Source organism: Podarcis vaucheri, assembly GCF_965113315.1.
Source record: "Podarcis vaucheri genome assembly, chromosome: 4".
Classification (NCBI taxonomy): domain Eukaryota; kingdom Metazoa; phylum Chordata; class Lepidosauria; order Squamata; family Lacertidae; genus Podarcis; species Podarcis vaucheri.
Genome location: NC_138762.1, coordinates 99163401 through 99189625, shown reverse-complemented (window position 1 = coordinate 99189625; position 26225 = coordinate 99163401). Strand labels below are relative to the sequence as shown.

Genomic DNA, 26225 nt, shown 5'->3' with positions numbered 1-26225 from the left:
ATTACACAGCACCTTTATGCCGAATTGGGCTTAAACGTGCTTTATGAACCTTTGTGCAGCATAATGCACAGAAAACACTGCTGCAATCAAAGTGGGGATGCAGTCATTTTTAATAGGAAGAAAAACATTTTTTCTTTCTTTCTGCATGGTGGAGGAAGAGCAAACCTTCCAACTGAGAAATAGAGACAAGGCCCAGGATACCCCAAGGCCTCTCAACTAGAAAAGGTTTAAAGGTAAAGGTAAAGGGACCCCTAACCGTTAAGTCCAGTCGTGGACGACTCTGGGGTTGCGGCGCTCATCTCGCTTTATTGGCCGAGGGAGCCGGCATACAGCTTCTGGGTCATGTGGCCAGCATGACTAAGCCGCTTCTGGCGAACCAGAGCAGCGCACGGAAACGCCATTTACCTTCCCACCAGAGTGGTACCTATTTATCTACTTGCACTTGATGTGCTTTCGAACTGCTAGGTTGGCAGGAGCAGGGACCGAGCAACGGGAGCTCACCCTGTCGTGGGGATTTGAACTGCCGACCTTACGATTGGCAAGCCCTAGGCTCTGTGGTTTAACCCACAGTGCCACCCGCATCCCTAGAAAAGGTTTAAGCGTTCATAATTTTTTGTGGGCTGTGGAGTTCTGTTTTAAATTAGAGGAATTTTAGATGATGGAGTTTATCTATATTTTCGACTTCAACTAGAATCCTAAAATAAATTAACTTAAGGAAGTTCATCATGCAGCAGTTTCCTGCCCTTCCCTTCCCTTCCCTCTGTGTCCTGATCCATCATTACTTTTCATTTAGAGGACAAGCACAAACCCAACTCCTCCACTAGGAAAGAGAGATAAAGAGGTATGGAATATAGGTGTCGTGGAATCGTCCAGTTGCCGATTTGTGGATGCTGTTGTTGTTACTTACTTTGCAGCTTTAGTTCAATTTTTGTACAATGCATTTCTGACATTTTAAATGTGCAAACTGCCCTGTGACCATCTGGCAATCAGCAGCATCGAAAAATCTAAATAAACATAAAACATTTGCACAGGGGGCAATCCTGTAGCAAGATCAGCCAGGATGAGCAGCTTAGCATGCAACTGATCTCTAGCTCAGCTGGGCTGAGCCAGCATTAAGTCACCAGCCCTGACTCAGCTGACGATAACTCCAGCATAACTTGCTCTTCCTTGACCTGAGGCCGCTATAAGTCTCCCAAAAGGGGCATTCTGAGGGTGGGTGGGTGTGGCAGGCCGGGGGTGGGGTTAGGCCTGATCCAAAGCCCATTCACTCCCTCACTTAGCCTGACAACCCAGCAGAGCACTATTTTTAAGGCTTGTTTTTCCTCTGCCAGGCTTAGGCAGAGCAGCAGCAGCAGCCCCACTGCTGAATGGCACTTGGATCTGGTCTAACTTTACACCTAACTTAAACCCCCTTCCTTTACGCCAGCACCCCGTGCGTAGGCTTTCCCCCACAAAGAGCGAATGCAACGATGCTTAGTTTTTGGTTGCTGTTTTGTTAATGTTGTTACTGTTGCTTTATGAATGGTGCAGTACTTTGTGAATCCTTTCATATGACTTTAGTTGTAACAGTGCTGCTTGGCTTATTTCTTTCGTTGTTTTGTTAATACTGTTTTATAGATTGCAATTGTTTTACCGATAGTTTGCTAATTCTTCCATATAATTTGTGCTATATTTGTGATGTTCTTTTATCTTATTGTTACTTATTGTTTGTAAGCTGCTTTGCGAGCCACTTGAATGAAAAGCAGTCTAGAAATATGCAACATATGGGGCAGAGACCGGTGGGGTCAGTTTTGTAGGCTGCCATAAGCACCCCACAGTTCTTTTAATCTCGCATAGAAAACAAGAAATCCTGAACTTTACTGCTGTTTAATGAGTGGCACTTTATGTGTTTTGGACTATGTTCATAGATAGTGTTGGGCCCTCATAATGTGACAGTTAACAATATTCTAATTTGTTGGTTTAATGTGATTTGCTTGCTGTTTCCCACTCCACTGTTTCATTTCCAAAACATGGTAATGCATTACATGAAAAAGCTTATCCATTAGTAACACTAATACTGCGTATGAATATTTAATACAAAATGCCACCGAATAAAATTGCCATTAAATATTTAAATTAGACTCGCATTTTCATATGTATGCAGATGACTCATTTCCCGTAAAAACACCTCCATACACTAATATATCACTCAGACCTTGTCAGTATAAATCAGATGTTTAGTGCAACTTGCTCTGTCAGTGAATGAATATGAAATGCTTCTTCAAATATTAACATTCTGATGCACATCCCAGCCTAGGCTGAGAACAAAGGAAGGAACGTAGTAAGATAAAAAATGAACAGCCCCAAGGATGGTATCTAAGCTGGCCAGATGTCCTCTTTTTAAGCCTCTTTTGATCTACCTGTCCCGTATCCTTACCTGCCCTCAGTTCTGGTATCTCAAATGCATAGTTAGTGGGGTAAGATATTGTTTGTTACGACTAGGTAACTTGTGATCTAGAAATACTGCAGGAACTGTTAGTTACAATCTTGATTGGGGAAGAACTGAAAGCTAAGAGGCACTGATTATGATCTGTCTGTGTGAGATGAAAAAGTATGGTGGCATTCATTTGACACAGGTTTCCCATTTGTAACATCTTCCTGGCAATAATGCTAGACTCCTTGTTTCTTCTATCCATACCTTCCCAGAGCCATTTCTCACTGCGGCTTCAAATTCCAGTCCCCAGTCAATTGGACCATGAGCAGAAGGAGCTGGCTTGTTCCACAAAGGCTTGCGCAAGCGTAACTGCAATGCCCTAGAGAAGGCAGCTGCCATAGCAGTTCTTGTCCTTCACTTTACCTGGAACCAGGACTTGGCTACAACACGCTTTCCGACCACGTTTACAGGACACTCAAGCATGGGAACTCCTTGTTCGATCCGATTCCTACTCTGTTCTAGGATGTGCTCTCTTCACCATCGAACACCCGTGGAACCGACTGACTTGCCACAATGGGACTTATATCCAAGCACAATGGGGGAAACCCACTCGGCACTACAACCCATCCAAACAAGGAAAAAAGACTTTGGGAAGGCTACACCGATTCCATGTATTACAAACACTGCACTTACGGATTTTATTGCAGTGACCCTACCACCGCCTCCGCCATCCAAGGTATTTGTGTACATAGATTTTGCTGTGTCTGGGATTTAGGGACTTCTTCGACTTGGGGAGGGAAAATGCACCTTGAAGGCTGGCTGCATCCTGTGGGAGGAGGTACCGCTTCGGAATGGGACCCAGAGATGTGGTGGGATAATGACCGACTTAAATCTCCTTCATCACCAAGATCCCCTACACCCCATAGGCACAGCCCCTAGGAACGTCAAATTATCAGAGTTACTCATCCCCACTCATTCCCAACAGCTGTCTGCATGGCAAAGCAACTTCTCCAGAAGGTCATCCACACTACCAATATGTCTGATTGCTGGGTATGTGCCCACACTCCCTCACACCACAAACAAGGGGTACCCTTCATCACCACACCCCTCACAATGCCCCAATACAGGACGGACTTTCTACTAAATTGTAACCTCACTTTTTTGAAACCAACCCTGCCGCATGTCTATCTGAGTGGTCAGGCAATAGGCCCCGGGTGCAAGGAGTTCTTGGGACCTGGAGACCATGCAGGATCCAGTACGTGTGCAGAAAAAACAAAACCATTTGTTTTGGAGACGGGAAATCAACCCAAACACCTCTTGTACAGCAATCACAAACGAATAACACCATTTAACCCTTCCTCAACACACCACTTACCTGTGCTAAATCCTTTCAACATACCTTGAAGCCACACCTCTTCTGACGTCTACTGTATAGAAATTTAAGGTATAAATGTAAGAGATTTCTTTTGTTCGGGGTTCCTCCTCCAATGCCTGTAGCATGAGTGGGAACCTTGTTGCCAACAGCTATTTTTTAAATAAAGTTCAGGCTTACGTAGCTGCCTTCCTTTTGCTAGAATCTGGTCTGGTCTCTGTCATTTCCTACCGACAGGAGGTTTCAAATACGCTCCCTCCGGAGGTTTGGACTTCCTACTGGAGTCGGACCCCTTTAGCTAGGGTGCCTCTCAGCTTCCTGTTTCATTATTATTTATTGAATTTATATACCGCCCTATATTTGGGGTTGTGCTCGTAGCACCTGTGCACACCCTTGCCTGTCCTTAAACTCCCTGGGAAGACAAGTCTCGCCGAATCACCCAGGGCCTTTCCTCTCATGTGACTAATATTAATTAGTGCATCTGCTTCAATACTTAGTAGAGATAAGGCATCCAGCCCGCCTTGTTGCATAGCTGTTCTATTGGGATTTTTAATATTCTTCACCTGAGAAAATGAATGCTCAGCTGAGCAATTTGTGACCATTACAGTCATACCTCATGTTACGGATGCTTCAGGTTACGTCTTTTCAGGTTGCGTCCCGCAGCGACCCAGAAGTATCGGAAAAGGTTACTTCCGGGTTTTGCCACTCGCGCATGCACAGTAGCGCTAAATCGCACTTCGTGCATGTGCGCAAGTGCCAAATCGCACCGCGCACCTGCACAGATACGGCACTTCAGGTTGTGCTCTTTTCAGGTTGCGAACGAGCCTCCGGAACGGATCCTGTTCGCAACCAGAGGTATCACTGTAATGTTTAAAATCTGGTAATGGTAAAATTTATGTGGTGCCTGCCTTCCCTGATGCCCTAAGCACGTGCTGATTTTGCTTAATGATTAATCCAGCCCTGCCTGGCTTCTTCATTCTGGGGCATGGCATGTATTGTGGACGGTATTTACCAAACTTTGCAACCATAGTGGTGTATCATTCTATATTTAGAATCTAATTTTTGCATGAATCAGATCCACATCTCTCTTTCTCCTCAAGTGTCAAATCACCCACAGGACTTTGAAGGCCCATTGCAATATGCTCTCATAAAAGGCCTATTCTGAACCCAGGGAATGAATCATCCCAAAGGATACTTTTAGCGCAGCACGTCAGGGAAGCTCATAACGCAGTTCTGTCCAAGGCACAGTCAAGATTTGGTCCTGGAGATAGATCAATGACCAACTGCCTGCAGATACCACTGTGAAATGAAAGCATTAATAGCCTGTTTCTATGCCTTGGGCACTCTAAAATACCTGCTAGAGAAAAATGCTTTCATCAGACAAAAAGGTACATCAAATGTCAAGCCAGGGAATTTGCTTTTCTCATAACTGGGGGCATTCCTGGAGAGGGTGAACAATCTGTTTTTCATCTTCTGGAAAGTCATCAGTAGAAAATGATATGGCACGAGCAGCCTATCAATTACCCCACTGGTTTACTTAGCGAGCTTAGTGACCAGACTAACCATTATGATGCAGAGCACTGTAGTGTACAGAAGACACACGCTTGTGTACCCTAGGCAGCAAATGTTCACCTCTGTTAGTTGCAAACGGAGTGCCGGACCACTTTGAAATTAACTGCTAGGCATCATGTTAGTTTGTTACTTTGATAATGTTGACAGAAGAAAACAGATTTAGAAACAAAGGGTTTCTGCTTTTCGTTCTGAGAGATTTTTCAACCAATACCCCCCCCCCCGAAAATAGGGGTGCGCCAAAGGTTGATTGGGATCCAGTGGTAGATCTTTGAGCAATGTGCAGGAATATTGTAGATATTTGTGTGGCAGGGCTGAGAGCTCAGTTCTGGTCCTGAAAACCAATGGCTCCAGCCAGGGGATCTCAAGGTTCTAGTACAAAAACAAGACAGATCCTGCAAGACCGATTTTATTTCTCTCACGTCATTTCATTTCTGGTTCTGAAAAGAGGAGAGAGCAGTTAAACAAAACAAAACCAAAGTAGCCCCCAAGCTACAGCGATCTGGACAGCTGGTCCAGATGTTCCCTATCAAAACTATTCGGTGTCCAACTTACTGTATCCCAACCTTAATTAAAATCCTACTAAAAATCTGTACTGGAGGCACTAAATAGCCTGAAAACATGTTGAACTGATAAAACTACGTATGACCTTTGGTTTGGCCGGCCCTGCAGTAACTCTGTAGTAAGAGGCATCATTCTTCAGTCTCCAAGACGGCAAAATTGTGTGATTGTCATCTGTGACAAATACTTTTTATTGTGGGATTTTGTCTTCTGGCAAATGAATCTCAACATGGAGGGATGGCACCTTGATAGAGATGTACAAAACTCCTAGGAGCTGACTTACCATTTGTCCAAGATACGAAAGGCAAGCCTTAGGATTCTTAATAAATCAGTTATTGTTTCCCTCAGGCGACCACATTTCTCCGAAGGGTTTGTACATCTTAAACCTCAAAGCTCTAGGAATTAGTCCTACTAGTCCATGGGATCATTGCACATCAATGACAGCAGCTGAGGCTTTCATTCTTTAATAATTTCCCACAATATTTTATAGCTATAAGGTGCAGGTTTGGTCGATTACAGAATCGAAGCAGATTTACTGTATAGAGTATAGCTGGAATCAAGGTTGATTTACCTTGCTGGGTAATGGAGGTGGGATCTACTTTCCAGTTTGATGTAAATGTGAAATTCTACTCTTTGCTACATTTTAGCAGCTATTGGGGTGATGTGACATTTTACACAATATAATGTTGTTTTTAAGTGGGAAAAGGCACGTTTTTGCAGTTTTATTTTCCTATCACAACGAAAGCAGCAAGTGCTCCAGACTGGCTTTGGAATTTTAAAGCAATTTTTTATACATTCAGACAAAAAATTGCTCCTTTCTGAGGGCCTTTCATATGGGAACATAGGAATAATATTTTAAATGGGATTTGGTGGTTCTATGGTTTTTTGTTTGGATACAATCATATCTAAGACCAAAGAAGGTATCGACTAAACCTGCTTTGAAAACCAAATTGTGGATATGTTGAACTGTGATTAATAATACTGCTGAGGAAGATTTGTATTGAAATATGTCCAGCGTGGTGGGATGGTTGGTTGTTTTTTTAATTATTTGAAGTTGTATTAAATGAATTCATCAATATCATCTACAGCAGTTAATTTAATTATTGGAGGCTTAATAAATTATGGGCTATAATTAGATGTGGATCTAAGCATCGTAAATTGTTCTGAACACTCTCCAGCACTATATAAATGATAAACAGTAGTTTACTAAGTGGCAAGTTGCCCTGGTTTGCATTAAGCATGTGGCAAGCCAGCGATCTATATTGTTCTGCAAAGTGGAGAGGAGTATTATCACACTTCGGGGCCTACCCAGGGGATCAACCGAGTGGCAAGAGAAATAGGAAGAGTCCTTCTGGATCAGATCATAGGTCTACATAGGCCAGCATTTTATCCCCAAGCAGATAACATTGGGAACAGGAAACCCACAAGCAAGGTATGGACTCTTCCACTTGTGGCTCCCAACAACTGGAACTCAGCCTTTCATCCTGGAGGCAGCCCCTGATAGCCTTATGAATTTATTTAATCCTCTATTCAAGCTGCCCAGGTTGGAGGCCATCACAGTTGGTTACAACATGGTGCTGATAATGCCAAGGTTGCAGGTTCAATCCTCGTATGGGACAGCTGCATATTCCTGTATTGCAGGGGGTTGGACTAGATGATTATCAGGGTCCCTTTCAACTTTCCGACTCTATCATGATGTCATGGTAGTCAGTTCCATAGTTTCACATTCTGTGCAAACAGTGGCGTAGCGTGGGTTCTCGGCACCCGGGGCAAGGCAAGTAATTTGAGCCCCCTAACCCATGGATTTTAGCACTCGAGTCTCTTCTGCCCGCCCCCCCAGATGTTGCGCCAGGTGCAGCAGCCCCCCTGCACCCCCCACGCTACGCCACTGCTCCCACCAGAAGTCTTCAGGACAGCCATCCGAAGGCTGGCGCGGGGAGAAGGTCTCTCCGCCCCACCGCCAGGCTTCGGAGGAGGTCCGAGGACAGTGGGGTTCCTGCTTCCTCGAGGAGGGCCAGCCAAACACGCCCCCCAAAATGTTGTGCCCGGTGCGGCCGGCACCCCTGGCACCCCCCACGCTATGCCACTGTGTGCAAAGAAGTCTATCCTTCATTTGATGGGCTCAGATTCTGCAAAATGGCAGCGGGGGGATATTCACTTTCTCAACACCACATCTAAATTTATACACCTGTATCATGTTTCTCCCCCATCCTTGCTTACCTTTTCTTCCAAATGAAGAAAACCCAGATGTTGTAGCCTTTCCTCCTAGGGGAGCTGCCACCTTCCTTGTTGTGCTCTTGTCACCTGTGGGCCAGACAGTGAACATGACCAGCTCACTAAGTTGCTGAATACATGTCGTGGTAAGCCACCACTTGGAAAAATGGTCCTCTAGATTACTAAGACGGCAAGGAGAGATGCCATGTTTTCTTTGACCTGATTTATGTATAATAAATGTGTAGTTTAGTATGTGTCTACAGCCTCAAGCCTCTTCTGTTGCGTAGTTTACACACTTGAGTAAAGACAGCTCAGACTGTCTACCCCTAGCATACCCATTAATTCTCCCATGTCCAGGAGTCTTTCACAATGTACAGCTGCTGTACTGAACGTTTTTCTCAGTAAATTTGGAGTTACCTGGAGCTGGGAATATTGAAAAAAGAAATTTGCTAACACTAGTAAAACTGCTTTTCATGATCATGGGTTCTCCCCTGCCAGGTAAATCTTGTAGTAAGGTTAAAACTTAATGGGAAATGATATATAATGAACTGAAAAAGATGTTTAAAATAACGTTTGTAACAAACCCCAGAAGCTATCCTTTTGGGAATTATAGGGACAGAACTACCTAAACTGTATAGAAATTTATTCATGTATACGACTACAGCGGCAAGAAAGTTACTGGCCCCAAAATGGAAAGAAGAAGTCCTAGCAAAAGAAGAATGGGTACAAAAACTTATGGAATATGCAGAAATGGCAAAACTTATCGGAAAAATAAGAAATCAAGATAACAAACTTTTTTAAATAAAAGAATGAAAATAGTTTATTGAATATTTACAGATAAATTATAAACAGATAAAAACACTGGCAGGATTATTGTAATAACCTGCAGTTTTATAAGAGTATATATTTGAAGAACATATTCAAATTAATTTGAATATGCAGAAAATATTAAAAATTAAGGAACCGCAGAAAGAGAGGGAAGGAAGTCAAGTTTTGAAATGTTGAAGTGATTGTAAAGTTATTGAAATGTATAAGATTGAAAATCATAAATAAAAATAAAACAAACTGCTTTTCAACCCATTCCCAGACACCCTTCTATAGTTTTTCAGATATGGGCCATTCCCATCATCCCCTGTCCTTTCTTTCCATGCCTCCTGCTAGCTCCTACTTTTTCATCTCAGTTACCGGTTGCAGTCCCTGCCACTTCTGATTTCCCCTTCTTTTATTGTTAAAAAACCTCATGTGTTTGGTGCCGCAGCACAAACGCAGATTGGCAAGTGCACCAAGGAGGTGAATTTAATTTGCATCCTGGAGGATGGCTTATAAATGATTATTTGTGGTAGAACAGAGTGCTTTGTATGGAACCTCAATTGAAGCCTCAGTAAACCGGAAACTGAATCCCTATAGAAGCATAGGAATGTGGAGTCTATGTTCCAGAGCGACTGCAATGGCGTGTGTCACAGTAAATGTATGGTTCCTAGATGTAGAAAAATCAGAATGAATCACAGATTTATCAGGTTGGAAGGGAGCCTGAGGATCATCTACTCCAACCCTCTGCAATGAAGAAATTTAGAGCTCTTCCATATGGGAATTGAACCTGCAATATTGGTATTGTCAGCATCATCAGTGGCGTAGCGTGGGGGGTGCCAGGGGGGCCGGCCGCACCGGGCGCAACATCTGGGGGGGCACGCTCGCTGCCTCCGGAGTCACCGAAGAGCCTCCGGCGCAGGCTGTAGCAGAGCCCCATGTCTCGCGGAACCGACGAGCTGTGCGCGCGCCCGGGCTGAAGGCGTCCGGCAGGCAGCGGCTCTCAGCCCTGCGTGTCAGGGCCGCGGAGGACGCGCCAGGCAGCCCCTACTCACAGCCCCGCCTCCGCTGCTGCTGCTGCTGCAGCTGCTGGGCCATGTTGCATTTTCCTCGCCTCTCTGCCCCCCTCCTCCTCCGGGCAAGCGGCATGGTTTGGGCGGCAGCGCCAGCGGCAACTCACCTCAGATCGGCAGGTTAGGGGTTAGGGGGGGCGCAAATTACTTGCCTTGCCCCGGGTTAGGGGGCACAAATTACTTGCCTTGCCCCGGGTGCTGACAACTCACGCTACGCCGCTGAGCATCATCCTCTGACCAACTGAGCTATCCAGGGTGAGGCTATATTCTCCCTAATATCCCAATTCTATATCTGTAAGATGCTTTTTCATATGGAAGAACATCCATAAATGAAACCTCATTTGTAGTCTGAAATGGTCCATCCTATTTTACTACTTTAACATTTTGCTACCTCATTTTGGCCTCTTCATTTTTTTTTTTTTTGGTGGGGTGGAGTGAGTTAGGTTTTCACTTTTATGGATATATTACCGATGAGCTTTTTAGGTTCATCTTTTTCTGGTATTTATAATGTTTGCTTCTTCTAAGATGCTTTGGGTCACTTTTAGTGAAAATGAATGACTAATAAATGCAATAAATAATGATATAAATGTTTTCCGCTGCGTATGTAGGTGTGGCCTTGGAAATCTAAGCAAAATTTAAGAAAAAGGAAAAAAAATATGCTACTTCAAATGCAAAATAACCCAAACACAATTGACACCAGCTATCAAAATGCAGTCAAAACCAGAACCTCTCCTTGGAAATGCTCAAGCTCAGCCTTATGATAAATTTCTGGATTCCATCTCTCTTTTCTTTCATGCTGTACATGGCCTACTCTAAACCCACACATCAGAAATATGGGTACGATGAAGAAACAAGTGGGGGTTTTTTAAGTGTCTCTATTCTGTGGCCTAGGGGATGCAGGTGGCGCTGTGGGTTAAATCACAGAGCCTAGGACTTGCTGATCAGAAGGTCGGCAGTTCGAATCCCCGCGATGGAGTGAGCTCCCGTTGCTCGGTCCCTGCTCCTGCCAACCTAGCAGTTCGGAAGCATGTCAAAGTGCAAGTAGATCAATAGGTACCGCTCCGGTGGGAAGGTAAACGGCGTTTCTGTGTGCTGCTCTGGTTCACCAAAAGCGGCTTAGTCATGCTGGCCACATGACCTGGAAGCTGTACGCTGGCTCCCTCGGCCAATAAAGCGAGATGAGCGCCGCAACCCCAGAGTCGGCCACAACTGGACCTAATGGTCAGGGGTCCCTTTACCTTTATTCTGTGGCCTACAAAGCAGCTGTATTGGTATGAAATAAACAACTCAGAATTATTTCATAGGAGGGCTGTGGCTGTCTGGAAAAAGGTGGCAGCCTTAACAACAAAGGACACTTTAGCCCATGAAGAAACTGGCTCTATGAGTCAGAGGCAGCCATTTGTCAAAGTGCAATTTCTTGATATTCTTAAATGGTAAATCCATTGACAGCAAAATGATGCCATCCACAGGAAAGGATAGATCTGTGAAATTATTCTTGGTCAAGAAAGATACCATTAATAAATATAAGGAAATAATAATCTGATATCCCTATTCTTTCACGATGGCAGACTTCATTGTTAGATGAAAAGATTTAAGAGCATATTCTGGCTAAATCAATGCACACTTGCAGCTGCTTTCTAATATACATGATGAAACCTTGTTCACCCATGATTGGGTTTACCTTTGCAGATCCATTAGTCATGGGAGGAAAATTATTGTTTTATAGCATGCAGCCTAAAGGAATTCAGATGATCTTTCTAAAGGTGACTGGGCAAAACACTGTTCTCTGAAACACCTATTTCCGTCACACCGAGGTTGCTTAGCACCGAGGTTGCTTAGGTCTTACTCTAGTAGTCCACTTGGCAATGTAGTTTTTCCAGTCCCATGTTCTACAAAATATATGTAACTATTTTTTTTTTTTGGGGGGGGGAGATTTATAGGTGAATAGACTGCATAAAGAGCACGCAGGAATGGTGGGGGCAGATAATAGTCCCTCTTATACTCACAAACTATGTATAGAGTGTTATAGGATCACAATGTTTCAGATCATTACTGGTAAGTTGTATATTGACTTGGGGAACTCAACTTGCCTCTGTTTCTCTACCTATTAACTGTTGTACTATCTCAGGTTCCTGAAGTACACATAGCAAGAGAGTAAAAATTAATTAGTTTTCATAAGGTATTGGGAATTTTTTAACGGAGACTCAAAGGCTATTCTCAACAGACCTTCAAAATGTTATTAAACGGGCTCATACAATTGACTGTAGAAAGGCTGCAAAGACTTAAAAGATTAATAACTCTATGCCTTCTCACAGCTCTTACTGAGAGAGCCTTATATTGTCACCGGAGAGCCCAAAGTTTCCCTCTGTTTATTGAAATTAAATTACACCTTTCCCTAATGATAAATTTAAGCTGCTCAAACCTCCAAGCCAGACTAATTTATTTGTTCAGTCAGTGTGCCATTCATCTCACTACTGAAGCTCTGGAATTAAAACTTGTCAGCTGCCATCAACACCTGACCTCCTCTCCCTGGAAAATACCGAATCTGGTCCACTGGGCCTCTGAAGCAAAACTGCCAAAAGCAACCACTCTCCTCAGAGAGCTAAAACAGACTTTTCAGCAGGTAAATAATAAATTGGAGGGCACCGAGAAAAAAATACCATAGAGGTTGAGCAAGAAGATGGAATGTCATGTACAGAGAAAATTAAAATGAAACTGTTGGGTTAGTGACACTCCTTGAGGAAAACAAAAGATGGCAGATACCTGCCAGCTTCAATAAAGAAGTCTGAAGTAATTGTAACATGGACTGTTCTTACATACCTTGCCAGTGTGCAGCTTCTTGAGTTTAAGGGACAGGTGTGGTCTCTTATAAAGCCCTTGACTTTGGGCCAATACTAATGGAATGCTCATAAACTTTCTGACTGCCCAAGATGAATTTATATACAGTGGTACCTCGGGTTACAGATGCTTCAGGTTACATACGCTTCAGGTTACAGACTCCGCTAACCCAGAAATAGTGCTTCAGGTTAAGAACTTTGATTCAGGATGAGAACAGAAATCGTGCAGCAGCGGCGCAGTGGCAGTGGGAGGCCCCATTAGCTAAAGTGGTGCTTCAGGTTAAGAACAGTTTCAGGTTAAGAACGGACCTCCGGAATGAATTAACCCAAGGTACCACTGTACAGTAGAACCTTGGATCTCAAACGCCTTGACTCCCGAACAAATCGGCTCCCGAATGATCAAAACCCGGAAGTGAGTGTTCTAGTTTTTGAATGATTTTTGGAACCCGAACGTCCGTCGTTGCTTCTGATTGGCTGCTGTAGCTTCCTGCAGTCAATCAGAAGTCGCGGTTGGGTTTCCAAACGTTCTGGAAGTTGAACGGACTTTTGGAACGGATTCCGTTCAACTTCCAAGGTACGGCTGTACAGTGGTACCTCGGGTTACATACACTTCAGGTTACATACGCTTCAGGTTACAGACTCCGCTAACCCAGAAATAGTGCTTCAGGTTAAGAACTTTGCTTCAGGATGAGAACAGAAACTGTGCTCCGGCGGCGCGGCGGCAGCAGGAGGCCCCATTAGCTAAAGTAGTGCTTCAGGTTAAGAACAGTTTCAGGTTAAGTACGGACCTCCGGAACGAATTAAGTTCTTAACCTGAGGTACCACTGAATTGATTTTCTTACATTTATATTCCACCTTTATTCCATTTTGAAACCTACAGCAGCATTCATGTGGTTCCCAGGAAGTCGTCCATCCAAGTACTGACCAGATTTTCCCATATCCTTCAACATTTCTCAGATGAAAATAGGGATATCCTATTTAATAATAACAATAACAACAACAACAATAATTTTTAAACATTAAACTTTTTTTAAAAATACCTTCCCTTTACAGTGCTTTCCCCCCCCAAGGGTTGTATAGATACTTATCTCTTTGGCTCGACGGTCACATAATTCCATACCGTTCAACAATTCTCTGATTAAAATAGGGGTATCCTAAGGAAAAGTGGGGCATTCTGGGATCCAATCCGAAACCGGGATGGCTTCTCTAAATCTGGGACTGTCCCTGGAAAATAGGGACACTGGGAGGGTCTGCAGATCCAGACCTGATTAGCTTCACCAAGTGGGTGATATCCTGCGACCAGCTTATTTGAGAGAGCTTGTTACATACCTTGTTTGGGGCAGATAGAACTTCAATGTGGATACGAAACATCATAGGATCTGTGAGCTATTGACACAAAGAAAAGAATGAGGCAAGGGGGCTGATGGCAGGAAGCTGAGTGGGCAAATGGTCCAACAAAAAGGGAAGTTAAGATAGGGAGCATGCAGGCAGAAGAAATACCTGAGAAATTAGATTGTATAATGTTGGAGGGAATTAGGACAAAGAGACAGTAGGGCTATATAACAGGGTTCTGCTGTGATCATCGCCTGAAATGAGAGACATGTCCGTACAAGATAATGAACTAGGGAGACAGCACTCGCAACCATAACTGAAAGAAGCTGAACCGACTGCAATGTGAACCCTATAATGTCCCATAATTATCTAAGTGCAATCCTATACAAGGGACGCGGGTGGCGCTGTGGGTTAAACCAGAGACCCTAGGACTTGCCAATCAGAATGTCGGTGGTCCAAATCCCCACGACGGGGTGAGCTCCCATTGCTCTGTCCCTGCTCCTGCCAACCTAGCAGTTCGAAAGCATGTCAAAGTGCAAGTAGATCAATAGGTACCGCTCTGGCAGGAAGGTAAACGGTGTTTCCGTGTGCTGCTCTGGTTTCACCAGAAGCAGCTTAGTCATGCTGGCCACATGACCCGGAAGCTGTACGCTGGCTCCCTCGGCCAATAAAGCGAGATGAGCACCGCAACCCCAGAGTCGGTCATGACTGGACCTAATGGTCAGGGGTGCCTTTACCTACATTGGCTCCCAGTATGTTTCCGAGCACAATTCAAAGTGTTGGTGCTGACCTTTAAAGCCCTAAACGGCCTTGGTCCAGTATATCTGAAGGAGCGTCTCCACCCCCATCGTCCTACCCGGACACTGAGGTCCAGCACCGAGGGCCTTCTAGCGGTTCCCTCACTGCGAGAGGCCAAGTTACAGGGAACCAGGCAGAGGGCCTTCTTGGTAGTGGCGCCTTCCCTGAGGAACACCTTCCCACCAGATGTCAAAGAGAACAATAACTACCAGGTTTTCAGAAGACATCTGAAGGTAGCCCTGTTTCGGGAAGCTTTTAATGTTTGATGTATTATAGTATTTTAATATTTTAATATTCTTTTGGAAGCCGCCCAGAGTGGCTGGGGAAGCCCAGCCAGATGGGCGGGGTATAAATAATAAATTATTATTATTATTATTATTATTATTATTATTATTATTATTATTATTACTTTAATCCTATACATGCCAATTCAGACGTCTCACTGAGTTCAATGGGACTTACACCCAAGTACTGAGTTTTTAATCTAAGTTATCTCTTGCTCATTCCTAACTTGTGGTATTTAATGAAGTCAACAATTGCAAAGGGATTGGGAGCTGATAAAGTTCTGAGACCAAGGAGGCAGGTGTGTGTGTATGTGTGAATTCCAGATATTGGTGTGAAACTGCCTGTTAGAACTTTGGCAGTGCATGCCTAGTTATTTCTAAGAAGTTATTAGGAGATGCCAGGAAGCATTTCTTTGAATTTATGTAGTTGCAAAGCAGTGGGCAAAATAGCAAGCTAGTGATCTAAAAAAAATGTAAGAATTTATATGCCAGTGACATGTTGAGGAGTACCTGGTTGCCAAGGTAAGCCTGCATTTTTAAGTGGGGCTCATCAACATAAAGTGTTTATTTACAGCCTTGGCATTAAAGTGCATAGCCAGACAACTGTTGGATTATTTATAAGCTAGATAAAACGCCGGCATGTGAAAGCTGGATATAGGAATTTTCGTTCTAAATGTGGGCCATAAATAAGAAACTAGGTCTTATATTTTAAGGAAAGCTGGTACCGTTCTTGTCCTTGAAGAAAAGAACTAAAGAAATTGTACTGTATGATACTATTAAAAGTCTGGATCTAGGTCGTCTCTATCTTTTTATCACTTTCCTATGCTTAGCGGCATAGGATAGCCACCAAACAGTTCAGATTTCCTAGATGATGAAGACCAGGTAAGGGTCAACTTACCTGGCTAGCTCTCCCAACTCTTATTTTCTCTCTCTCTCTATCAAATTATGATCTGTAACGTGCTCCAGAGTGGCTGGGGCAACCCAGTCAGATCAGCAGGGTACAAATAATATTATTATTATTTGGTTAGAGGAGTGGTACTGAGGAGAGGTGGGTTAGCTAACCTTTTCCCCTTCACTCCACTTTCCCAGTCTGAACTGCTCCCTCCAAAGCTATTGTTACTCTGTTGTAGGGAGGAAATGTTGGTTTCTATTTCCCTCACTGAGCAGCAACTGCAGTCACAAGACATTGTTTTGCATTCCACAGTCAGAGTTACTGTTGGATTCCCACGGGAATGGGAGACTGGATGTGACGTACACTGGTTTCCTGTTTTTCACTGTTCTCTCGGTTTCTTTGTTAGAGAGACAGTTGCTTCTCTGCTCTCACAGAGGCAAGATGCATGTTTGCATTCTCTCAGCATAGCGTGGAAATAAAGTTAGGAATGTGGCACATACTGCTTATCCTTCTGCTGTGTGGACTACTCTGCTTGGGCTCAAGATAAGACGAGCCTGTATCAGCTTCAGATGGGCCAAAGCTGGTCAAAATCTCACAGGAAAGACAGATATGTGAAACCAGCAAGGGGAGATCTGCATGGTCCAAATAGAATATTAGTGCTTATTTACAACTGACATTGTCAAAATGATTTCCCTCCTTTAGCTTTCCTCCCTCACTGCTATTCCTTTCTTTGGTGTTATCTTTGGCGTTTTTAAACCTAACAAGTGACAACAGGGTTTCTCTCTCTCTCTCTCCTCCCCCCCCCCTCTCTCTCTGTTAAAAAAGGGAAACAATATGTGACCTCCCGGTAAAGCAAAAATTCGATCTTATCCTGTTAGGCGAAGATCACAAGACGACCCTGACTGTCGCCAGATTCTGCGCACAGATCTGTAGGCACAGACCACCTCCCGATTCAAATTAGCTGGTTAAGAAAATTCCCAAACACGGATCCACGGGCGATTCTGGGTCATTTCTCTATGCTAGTCTATCTTAAAGTTTTTATGTGTTTATATGCCTACCGCATTGCTAAACTTAAAATCCATTGTTGTACAGTGGTACCTCTGGATACGAACGGGATCCGTTCCGGAGCCCCGTTCGCATCCTGAAGTAAATGCAACCTGTGCCTATGCGTCTGTGTTCCGTTACTTCTGGGTTGTCGCGGAGCGCAACCCGAAAGTGCTCAACCTGAAGCAACTTCAACCTGAGGTATGACTGTATATTGTTTTAAATGTGTGTTTCGCTTTTGGGATTGTAGTTCCATTTGTGTTTCACAAGCTGGTCTTTGACCATAATAATAAATTATTATTACAGTGGTACCTCAGGTTAAGTACTTAATTCATTCCGGAGGTCTGTTCTTAACCTGAAACTGTTCTTAACCTGAAGCACTACTTTAGCTAATGGGGCCTCCCACTGCTGCCGCGCCGCCGGAGCACGATTTCTGTTCTCATCCTGAAGCAAAGTTCTTAAGCTGAAGCAATATTTCTGGGTTAGCGGAGTCTGTAACCTGAAGCGTCTGTAACCAGAGGTACCACTGTATTATTATGTGAAAAACAATTTTTGTGCAGTTAACAGCAGATGGGTAAATCAACTTATTATGGGAGTGCGGCAAAAGCAACTTCCTGCTATCTTGCTCAGGAATTCTTCTGGAATTCAGTATATCCCAGCTGCATTGCAGGAAGTAAAGATATGGTCGAAGAGAAGTGGTGTTCTGATTACACTGGTGGCTCAGTGTTACAGCACATGCTCACTCCCCCCCCCCCACTTTTTTTTGGAAGAAGCACTTCTAAACTGTTTAATGTTTAAATATCTTTAAGGGTGCGAAAGTTCCCAGATTCAATTCCGGGCAGCGTCAGCTGTCTGAAACCCTGAAAGGTTGCTGCCAGAGTAGACAATACTGAGCTATGTGAACCTCAGCAAGCCCAAGATTGGGGGGGGGGCGTCTGGGCATTACAGGACCCCCATACACATTGCCCAGGCTTGTGCCCTGGAGAGATCACTTCAGTGCTGCTAATGCAGAAAAACAACGTGGGAGGTAGCTGTTACAAGTTCCCAGTCTCTGCAGCCACAGCAGGTGCTGTGACTCTCCAGTGGGTTGACTTCACCCCCAGAGGTGCACTCCATTGTCTCTCAAGACAGACAGATGCCAACACCACACACACACACCACACACAGGAGGACTAATAGTCTGATTCAATAAAAGTCAAGCTTCCTATTGTTATAGGTTTGGGGGTGGGACTGCCCTAAACTCTATAAATTAATAAATGGTAGGATTTTGATTATTTGGGATATAAAAAGAGAAATACAAGCTAGAGAGGAATTCCTGGGTTAGCCTACTCAAAATGACCTGGCCAAGTTGGGGATGAATACAGCCCTGTATCGGGAAGTTTTGAATGTTTGCTATTATATTATGTTTTTATATGTGCTGGATGTCACCCAGTGTGGCTGGGGCAACCCACCAAATGCATGGGATATGAACAATAAAAATGTTGTTAATAATGATGATGATTCTAGGGCCATGGGCCACTATGCTGAAGTGTCGACAGAGACGGGGGATTTGGAAGTTTACCAGGGTAACCGGATGTGAGGTGACAGGCAGAGTGCCTTTAGCAAGGTGTGCTGAGAAGAAGAAGGGAGAACAAAGAGATCCATCTTGAGCAGGCTGGCTGAAGGCAGGTTGGGACAGATGCCTTGGACTCAAGTGCTGCACAGCTGTGGGGGACAAGGCCCTCTTGAAATGACCATGCATGCTGTAAGATCTGGACTCCCTCCAACTAAATTCAAGTGTAAAATATGTGAATGAATAATATTTCTTAAATCTATGGCATCCTCTGCTGTGTCTAAGCAGCACATGCGCTGGCTGAGGGCCAAGTCCCCTGGAATCCTGTGGACAGCTCAGCAGGAATCGGGGTGGCCTGTCACAAGATGTTCCTAGAACACAGAGTATAAATGCAGATCAGGTGATGTTTATAGTTTTCTGGTCCTTCTATGTCCAGACGCACATCATTCACCTTATGTATGCTCTATATGCATGCCCATTTGGGAGACAAGGGGTCACCAGTTTTTAAGTGATGACGCACAAGCAAACTATGGCCTCTGCATTAAGCCGGAATATGCTTGATGGCCTTTAGCAGCCCTTCAGTTCTTTCAGCAGCATTATTATGGGATAACCAGAGAAATGCTCTAACCAGACTTGATTATCACACTCAATATACCTCATTTTAATTGGCCTCTGACAATTTATCCTGGATCCCGTAACCCCCACGCAACCGCGGATTGCTAATTACCACATATAGTCACATGCTGCATTACTCATCTATTTGAACACCTGTAGCTCTGACATTCCCATTAACGTTGATCATAAATGTCACGACTGTCAGATTTACAGGCTCCAGGCCCAGCAGGCAGCCCAATTCTTCACTCGTTCCTTCAACACTCATGGCTGTTGTGTCAAGGAGCAGGATGAGTAACCCGCCTATCAGAAATACATAGGCAATTTCTTAGCACTGGAAAACAGCAACAATGCATGCTGAAACCTTTTAAGCTTTCTCATGAGATTACGCTTGGCTTGTTTAAAATATTAATACACCAAGAAGGGTTGCATTCTGTAAAAGGATGCAAATCCATCTCTACCATAGGACAAAAATACCCAAATGCACCTGTCTCCAATATCTTGCCCAATTCATCCTCGAAAAGCTGCCTTTGACTGCTCTACACTGCTCATCAACTCTGAGAGATTGTTCCTTGAATTTCTCTGCTGCGTCCATAATGAAGCTTTACTCTGCCCTCAGGAGACCAATTATTTATTTTATTTATGAAATGTCTACACTTGCTTTTCCTCAGACAGTGCCCGAGGCAGTTGACGTCAATAAAATAATTATGCAAAATATGATCAAGCACACATTAAAAACACACATTAATAATACGGTTCCCCCCCCCCAAAAAATGAAAAAACAGAAACAAAACCCACAACAAACAGCAGCGTACATGCAAAATCTATTTGAACACCAAGGAGCTGCAAAAGGCCTAATTTAGCTCAGACTGTTTCATACTCAGATCCCACTCACGGTATTTAGCCCGCTGGGATCAGAAATTATGCTCTTCAAGTTCAGGGCTGGGCATACCACCCACAAATCTGTTGGTCATTTTCAGTAGATCACTAAGAACAGGGATAAAGACCAAATATGGCCCTCTATGTGTGTTTATCTGATCCACAGGGCTCTCCCCAGGCCACCTCACCCCCTCACTGGCTTAGCTCTGCATCTTCCTCAAGAGCTTTCAGAATATGTCCTTGAACTGTGACAATGCCTTTTGCTTGGATGGATGGATGGATGGATGGAGATGTATTATGGGAATGTAGAAACTTATGGACCAGTTTCCTCTAGATAGCTGCAGTAGCAGGTGCCAGCACAAGCCCTGTTAATGTAATGAGACTTTCCAACTCTCTCTTTCCCCTGTGTACCTCCACCCCCCCCCCCCAATTGGCTCTGGGAGATCAGGATAACCTCCCGGAACAGGGTGTAAAATAGGAGAGGGGTTGTTGTTCTGTCTGGAAAGCAGAAATACATGTGCTGGCAGAACTAGTATAATAGTGCAATGTTCCTCTCTGACTAGAATGTATGCCTATTTTACTAAGTCATGGACTAGGGCTGTGCAACTGTCCGAATTCTGAATATGAAGGCAAGGCATTTATGTCAAACCAAGGCCCTTGCAAGGCAACGTCCCCCCAGTCACAGAATCAGAGAGTGGGAAGGGACCCGAAGGGTCATTTAGTCCAACCCCAGCCGATCTGAATAGAAGTAGGGCACCTAGGGATAGGGCTGGCCCGAGACATTTAGACACCTGAGGTGGACCCCCAAATGGTGCCCACCTCCCAGCCAGGGAAGAAGGCATGAGGGCAGAAGTACACCAGGAGCAAGGGGGGAATATAGACATACCGGTAGTTCTTCATCCCCTGTGGATCCTGCTGCCTGAGGCAATTGCCTCAGCCTTGCCTCATGGGTTGGCCGGTCCTGGGAGGGAGCCATCAGCAGAATGGGAGGCCATTTTCAATGATGCCTCTTCTCCTCTCCTCTACAACCTTGTGCCCCTTCAAAATCTGCTCTAGAGGGTCGAGGAAAGCATTGGCTACCAGGATACTATGTGTGAGCGTTATGGTGTGTTATTCATTTCAGATACAGGCAATGTTATTAGATGAGCCTACTTGTAGGGTTGAGAGGGGCAGGAGGGGAGTAGAACTTATATACAGTGTTACCTCAGTTATCTAACGTCTCCGTTGACGAACATTTCGGTTTTCAAATGCTGCAAACCCGAAAGTAAATGCTTCGGTTTTCGAACTTGCCTCAGAAGTCAAACATGCCACACGGTTTCCGTATTGAGTTTTCCATATCGGGTTTTCCCGTATTGAGGCTTCTGTACTGAGTTTTCGGTTTTTGAACGTTTCAGAACTCGAATGGTCTTCCAGAACAGATTATGTTAGAAAACTGAGGTACTACCCCATGGTTTGTTCTAAAGAAAATAACTTTAGAGAATGGACCTAGTAGAAAGGCCGACATCTAGTCAAAGTCACATTTCCTCTAGTTAAAAAAGAATGAATGAATTTGCTAGGCCTTAAACAATTATCATCCGCCTTTTGCACCTCACAAATTCACCATTGATGAAGCAGCCTTAACAAGTTGGATTTCAGCAATGTAAAACTGTGCCAGCCTCACTTACATTCTGTTCACTAGCTGGGAGAAGCCGCTCACCAATTTTCCTATTAAAATGTCTATAGAGAACTTTATCTCTGAGGATGTGGCTGGTTGCAACTGTTTCTACAACAACCACGTTTTTATTATAGCGTGTTCTTTCGCCTTTAAAGTGTCACAATGCTCTTCTATTGTTTCTGCTGTGACAGAACACAGTGGCGTAGCGTGGGTTGTCAGCACCCGGGGCAAGGCAAGTAATTTGCGCCCCCTAACCCGTGGATTTGCGCCCCCTAACCCAAACCCCCAGATGTTGCGCCCGGTGCGGCCGGCCCCCCCTGCACCCCCCACGCTACGCCACTGACAGAACAACATGGCTGCCTCCCTGAAAGTTGTTGAAGAAGGAGGCAAAAGTAGTAACTGGAGACTTCTAAGGATGGATGATTCTCTTCCTTTAGCCATCCAACTTAAGAGATCTTCTCAAGTGACACCCAGCCTCATACTAAACTGTCTCTAGTCATATTGAAATTCTTTGAACTTCCTTCAAAATGTGAATGGATACTTTGACCAAACAAGGTCCTTCTATATTTGCCTTCAATTTTCACTTCAGGTGAAATTTGGTGACAATCTAAAGTATCACTAGAGCCTCAGGGGGAATTCTGCAACACATGACCAAATTGTTTTCTGTTTCTGTTGGAATCCCGACAGATGGTTTGTCAAGTGGAACCCTCCTAATTAACCCCAAGATTCAATTTAATGTAAATCCAGTGGCAATGCTCACTTAGACTCAGTCGTAGTGGGAAGTGAAGCAAAACCATTTCTTCCCTTGAAAGAGTTGGGCAGAATCTCCTTTTTTATATAGCTCACTTTCTCTCACGCCACATTCCTGTTCTCCTTCCAGGTCTGTTTCCTTTGTTTGTAATATAGATGAATTGACGGGCGCACAACTCAATTTCTGAAACTGTCATCGCAGCTCCGGCATCATGGAAATTCTTCCACAGTGTAAAACTTTTCTTCCTTGACCCTACGGCGACATGGCCCAAATGTGTTCAAGTGCTGGATTGGAAATAATAAACTGGACAGAGCTGCGGATACCTCACTCACCCTTTGCATGTTGACCAGTGGTGTGGCATGGTTTGCTGGTGCCCGGGGCACGGAGTCTGCTGTGCCAGTCCAGCCCTTGCTGCCTACACTTGCCACAGCAGCACCACCACCAGAGCCAAGCAGGGCCGCACTGTGCCTCCTGCCCGCCTGTGTGTGGAGGGAGAGCACAGCCAGCTGACGCAGCCCTTGGAGAGTGAATCCCCCAACGCCCGCAGGTCGAGTGCAGAGGATGCAACATCCATGTACCCTTTGATTCCGCTTATCCCACTGGGATCAAAGGTGCATGGCTGTTGCATTCCTCTCAAGCCCAGCAAATCATTCAGATCAGATCCCAGCCTCGCAAAGTGGCACAGGACTGGCAGGGTGACGTAAGGAGCCAAATGCACAATGACCCCTAAAAAAAAAAAAGTGTTTTGAGAATATACTACTTCCAGTTTTTGAAGCTGTTCTTGGTCATTTTCTTTGAGCCAGCCTTTTTGGGCCTGGAGATTTGGCTCATAACAGATTGGAACAGATGCAGTTATTTCCCACCCCCCAAACTCTCTTTATTTTTCTGTTCATTCCTTTGTGAGGCTCAGACTTCACTATTCTAATTTCCCTTCAATTTTCACCAGAACTTTCTTCCAGTCACCATTCTGGATCCTATCCAAAGGATCCTGTATTCATATCTCAGCTTTTCTTGAACCTGCAGAAACCTTGAAAAGGTAGTTCTTCTAATGCCACTCCCCCCTTTCTGATTCTTGGAATAGCCAGGCTAGCTTCCTGGTAAGGTAATGGGTTGTTAAGGGAACAAAGGATGGTGCTCTGTACAAGAAGACAAGTCGGGGCCCCTCTCTCAACTCAAGGTATTTAGAAGGACAAAGGCAGAGTTTGGAGCAGAGAGTTGGTAGATTGATGAGAGCAACAAGAAAAGCAGCAAGCAGGAGAGAGAGACTGTCAGGGGTTCAGAAGCAGAGACGCAGAGAAGGGTGGAAACAGAGAGCGAGGGGGAGGAAGCCGAAGGGAGAATGAGTGATGATGACGACCCGAGATCTCCAAGCCTAAGCAGTGAGTCAGAGGACTCCCAAAAGGGAGCCCCAGTGAGCAGAGCAAGGGGGGGATCCGGGGGGACACCCCAGGAGGAAGGGAACAGAGGAGATTCAGAGAGCAGCAGCTGGAAGTCGGGACCCACGCTCATAACTGAGGGCGGCAGCAGCTGGAAGTCGGGACCCACGCTCAAGACTGAGAGCAGCAGGGAGGAAGGTAGCCAGGCATCGGGTTCCGGAGGCTGTCAGCAGGAGGGAGGGCACGAGTCAGGGGTGGTCACGCCCTCCTCAGAGAGCGAGGCAACGGTTAAGAGGAAAGTAGAGAGTTGGGCGCGCGCGCCAAGTTCAAATGCAGCGGAAGCTGGAGCAGTAAGCAGCCCGGAGAGTGAGCCAGGTCCTAAAGCCCGCCGCAAGGAGGCAGAAGGATCAGGGGGGTCAGCGTCAGAGGAGAGTAGAAGGGAGGAGGCCCAGGGGGGCAGAAGGACCCAGAGACGTAGGGAGAGGCGAAGGAGGTGGAGCAAGGCTAGGGTATTAAGCTGGTGTGCAAGAGGCGGGGACTCAGACGGGTCTTCGCCGACCTAGAGCAGAAGGTGTAGAGCTGCACGCTGCAGTTCGGAAATGAAACCTGTAACTCAATAAAGACTCTTTTAAAGTGGACGCTGTGTGGCGTGGTCCTATGTGAGCTGGGACCTGGTAGCAGCTCTGACAGTAAGACCCGTCTCACCAAAGCTTCAGAAACCTGAAACCTCGCAGCGGGAGCAGAAGCCGCTAGGGGAGGAAGAGGGGTGTCTGTAAGCGAGCTCACAAAGGTTAGCAAGATGACAGAAGAACAGAGGATCTCCGCGCTGCAAGAGGCAGTGACCCAGTTGTCCTCAGAGGTATTGGCTTCCAAGAAACGGGAGGAGGAGACTACAGCCGCCTACAGAGACCTACACGCCAGGTTTGAAATGCTTGTTAAGCAAGGGCAACCGGGACCCAGACCGGAGGGCGTGGGATTGGCACGGAGAGCAGGAGGGCTTGTGGCTCACTTCGATGGGACTTTGCAACAGTACCCTAATTTTAGAGCAGACGTAATGTGCGCACTGCAACTGCTGGCAAAAGACTTTAGAGATGAGGAAGAGAAGGTGGGGTTCATATTGTCCCATTTGCATGGGGATGCCAAAGCCTGGCTGCGCAATTTGTGGAGGGATAAAGATCCGGCGCTTCAGAATGCAGATGCCTTTATCAAAGCGATGGATGCGTGTTTTTTGTCTACTATTGATGTGGATCTTGCCAGACGGGAGATTCATGGACTAAAACAAGGGAGGGCGAGCGTCCGGCAGTATCACGCCCGATTTTTTGCGCTGGTCAGTGCTTTAGAATGGGATCGGGATTCGCCCCCTGTCAGAGACCTCTTCTGGGAGGGTCTAAGTTCAGCGGTTAAGGATGAAATTGCAAGGGGGGAGAGGCCCCGAAGCACGCAGGAGGTGGTCCAAAGGGCGCTGACTGTGGGGGTGAGGCTGGAAGAACGTCCATGGTGCAGAGATGAAGGACGTGGAGGGCGCGAAGCAGCGAGAAGTTTCTCTTTCGTTCCGAGGGAAGCAGCGCGTGCGCAATCCACACCTCCGCCAGGAGGGGGAGGGGAACCGATGGAGGTTGGAGGTGCAAGGGCTCAGTCAGCAGCCAGAGCCCTAGCACCGGCAGCAGTGAAAGCGAAGCCTCCTAGAGGGAACAGGAAGTGTTACATCTGCGAGGATCCAGGCCATTTGGCGAAGGAGTGTCCCCGGAGGCTCCACAAGCACACTGCAGCCTCAGCAATGGTGACTGCAGCAACGCAGCAAGGAGAACCACAGCAGGGAAACGACGATGTCTGGCTGGAGACGGAGGCACTGGGGCCCAGCCAGACGCATCTGTGAAGCAGTCCCCAGCAATCTTGCAACCCACGGATCCCCTCCCACCCAAACCAGTAGTGCAGCTCACAGCATCTCTCCAGCTACCCGACGGCGTCACTATCGAAGTGCCGCTTTCTGTGGATTCTGGAAGCAACGCAGACTTTATAGCGCAGAGCTTTGTGGAGCAGCACGCTATACAGCTATTGCCTGCCACTCTGCCCCTGCAAGTCGTCACAGTGGATGGCAGAGAGTTGCTAGGGGGGCAGGTGGTGAAGCAGACGCCACCGATGGTGATGCGCCTTGGCAACCACAGGGAAGTCATCAGTTTTAATGTCACCCAACTGTCGGACACG

At 45.5% G+C, this 26225-nt stretch overlaps 1 protein-coding gene across 5 annotated transcripts in view; it reads right to left on the bottom strand.

Moving 5' to 3' along the window:
• The window catches only part of LOC309530190 (uncharacterized protein), a 28009-nt gene extending 5119 nt beyond the window's left edge, over nucleotides 1-22890 (bottom strand). Inside the window, exons 1-5 of one of the 5 annotated variants that reach the window (XR_014218643.1) lie at nucleotides 22654-22890; nucleotides 8465-8552; nucleotides 8136-8219; nucleotides 4981-5084; nucleotides 3789-3840 (exon numbers count right to left, since the gene is read on the bottom strand). Coding sequence is in view for 3 of the 5 variants with exons in the window: in XM_082218917.1 (XP_082075043.1) it covers nucleotides 3794-3840; nucleotides 8136-8219; nucleotides 8465-8552; nucleotides 21126-21215 (309 nt within the window). In the remaining 2 variants the exon portion in view is untranslated. Of the gene's footprint in view, nucleotides 1-3788; nucleotides 3841-4980; nucleotides 5085-5749; nucleotides 5795-8135; nucleotides 8220-8464; nucleotides 8553-21125; nucleotides 21292-22653 lie in introns of those variants that run through there. The other 4 variants (XM_082218917.1, XM_082218918.1, XR_014218644.1 and 1 more) reach the window with 4 other exon arrangements.
• Nucleotides 22891-26225: the final 3335 nt, after the last annotated feature.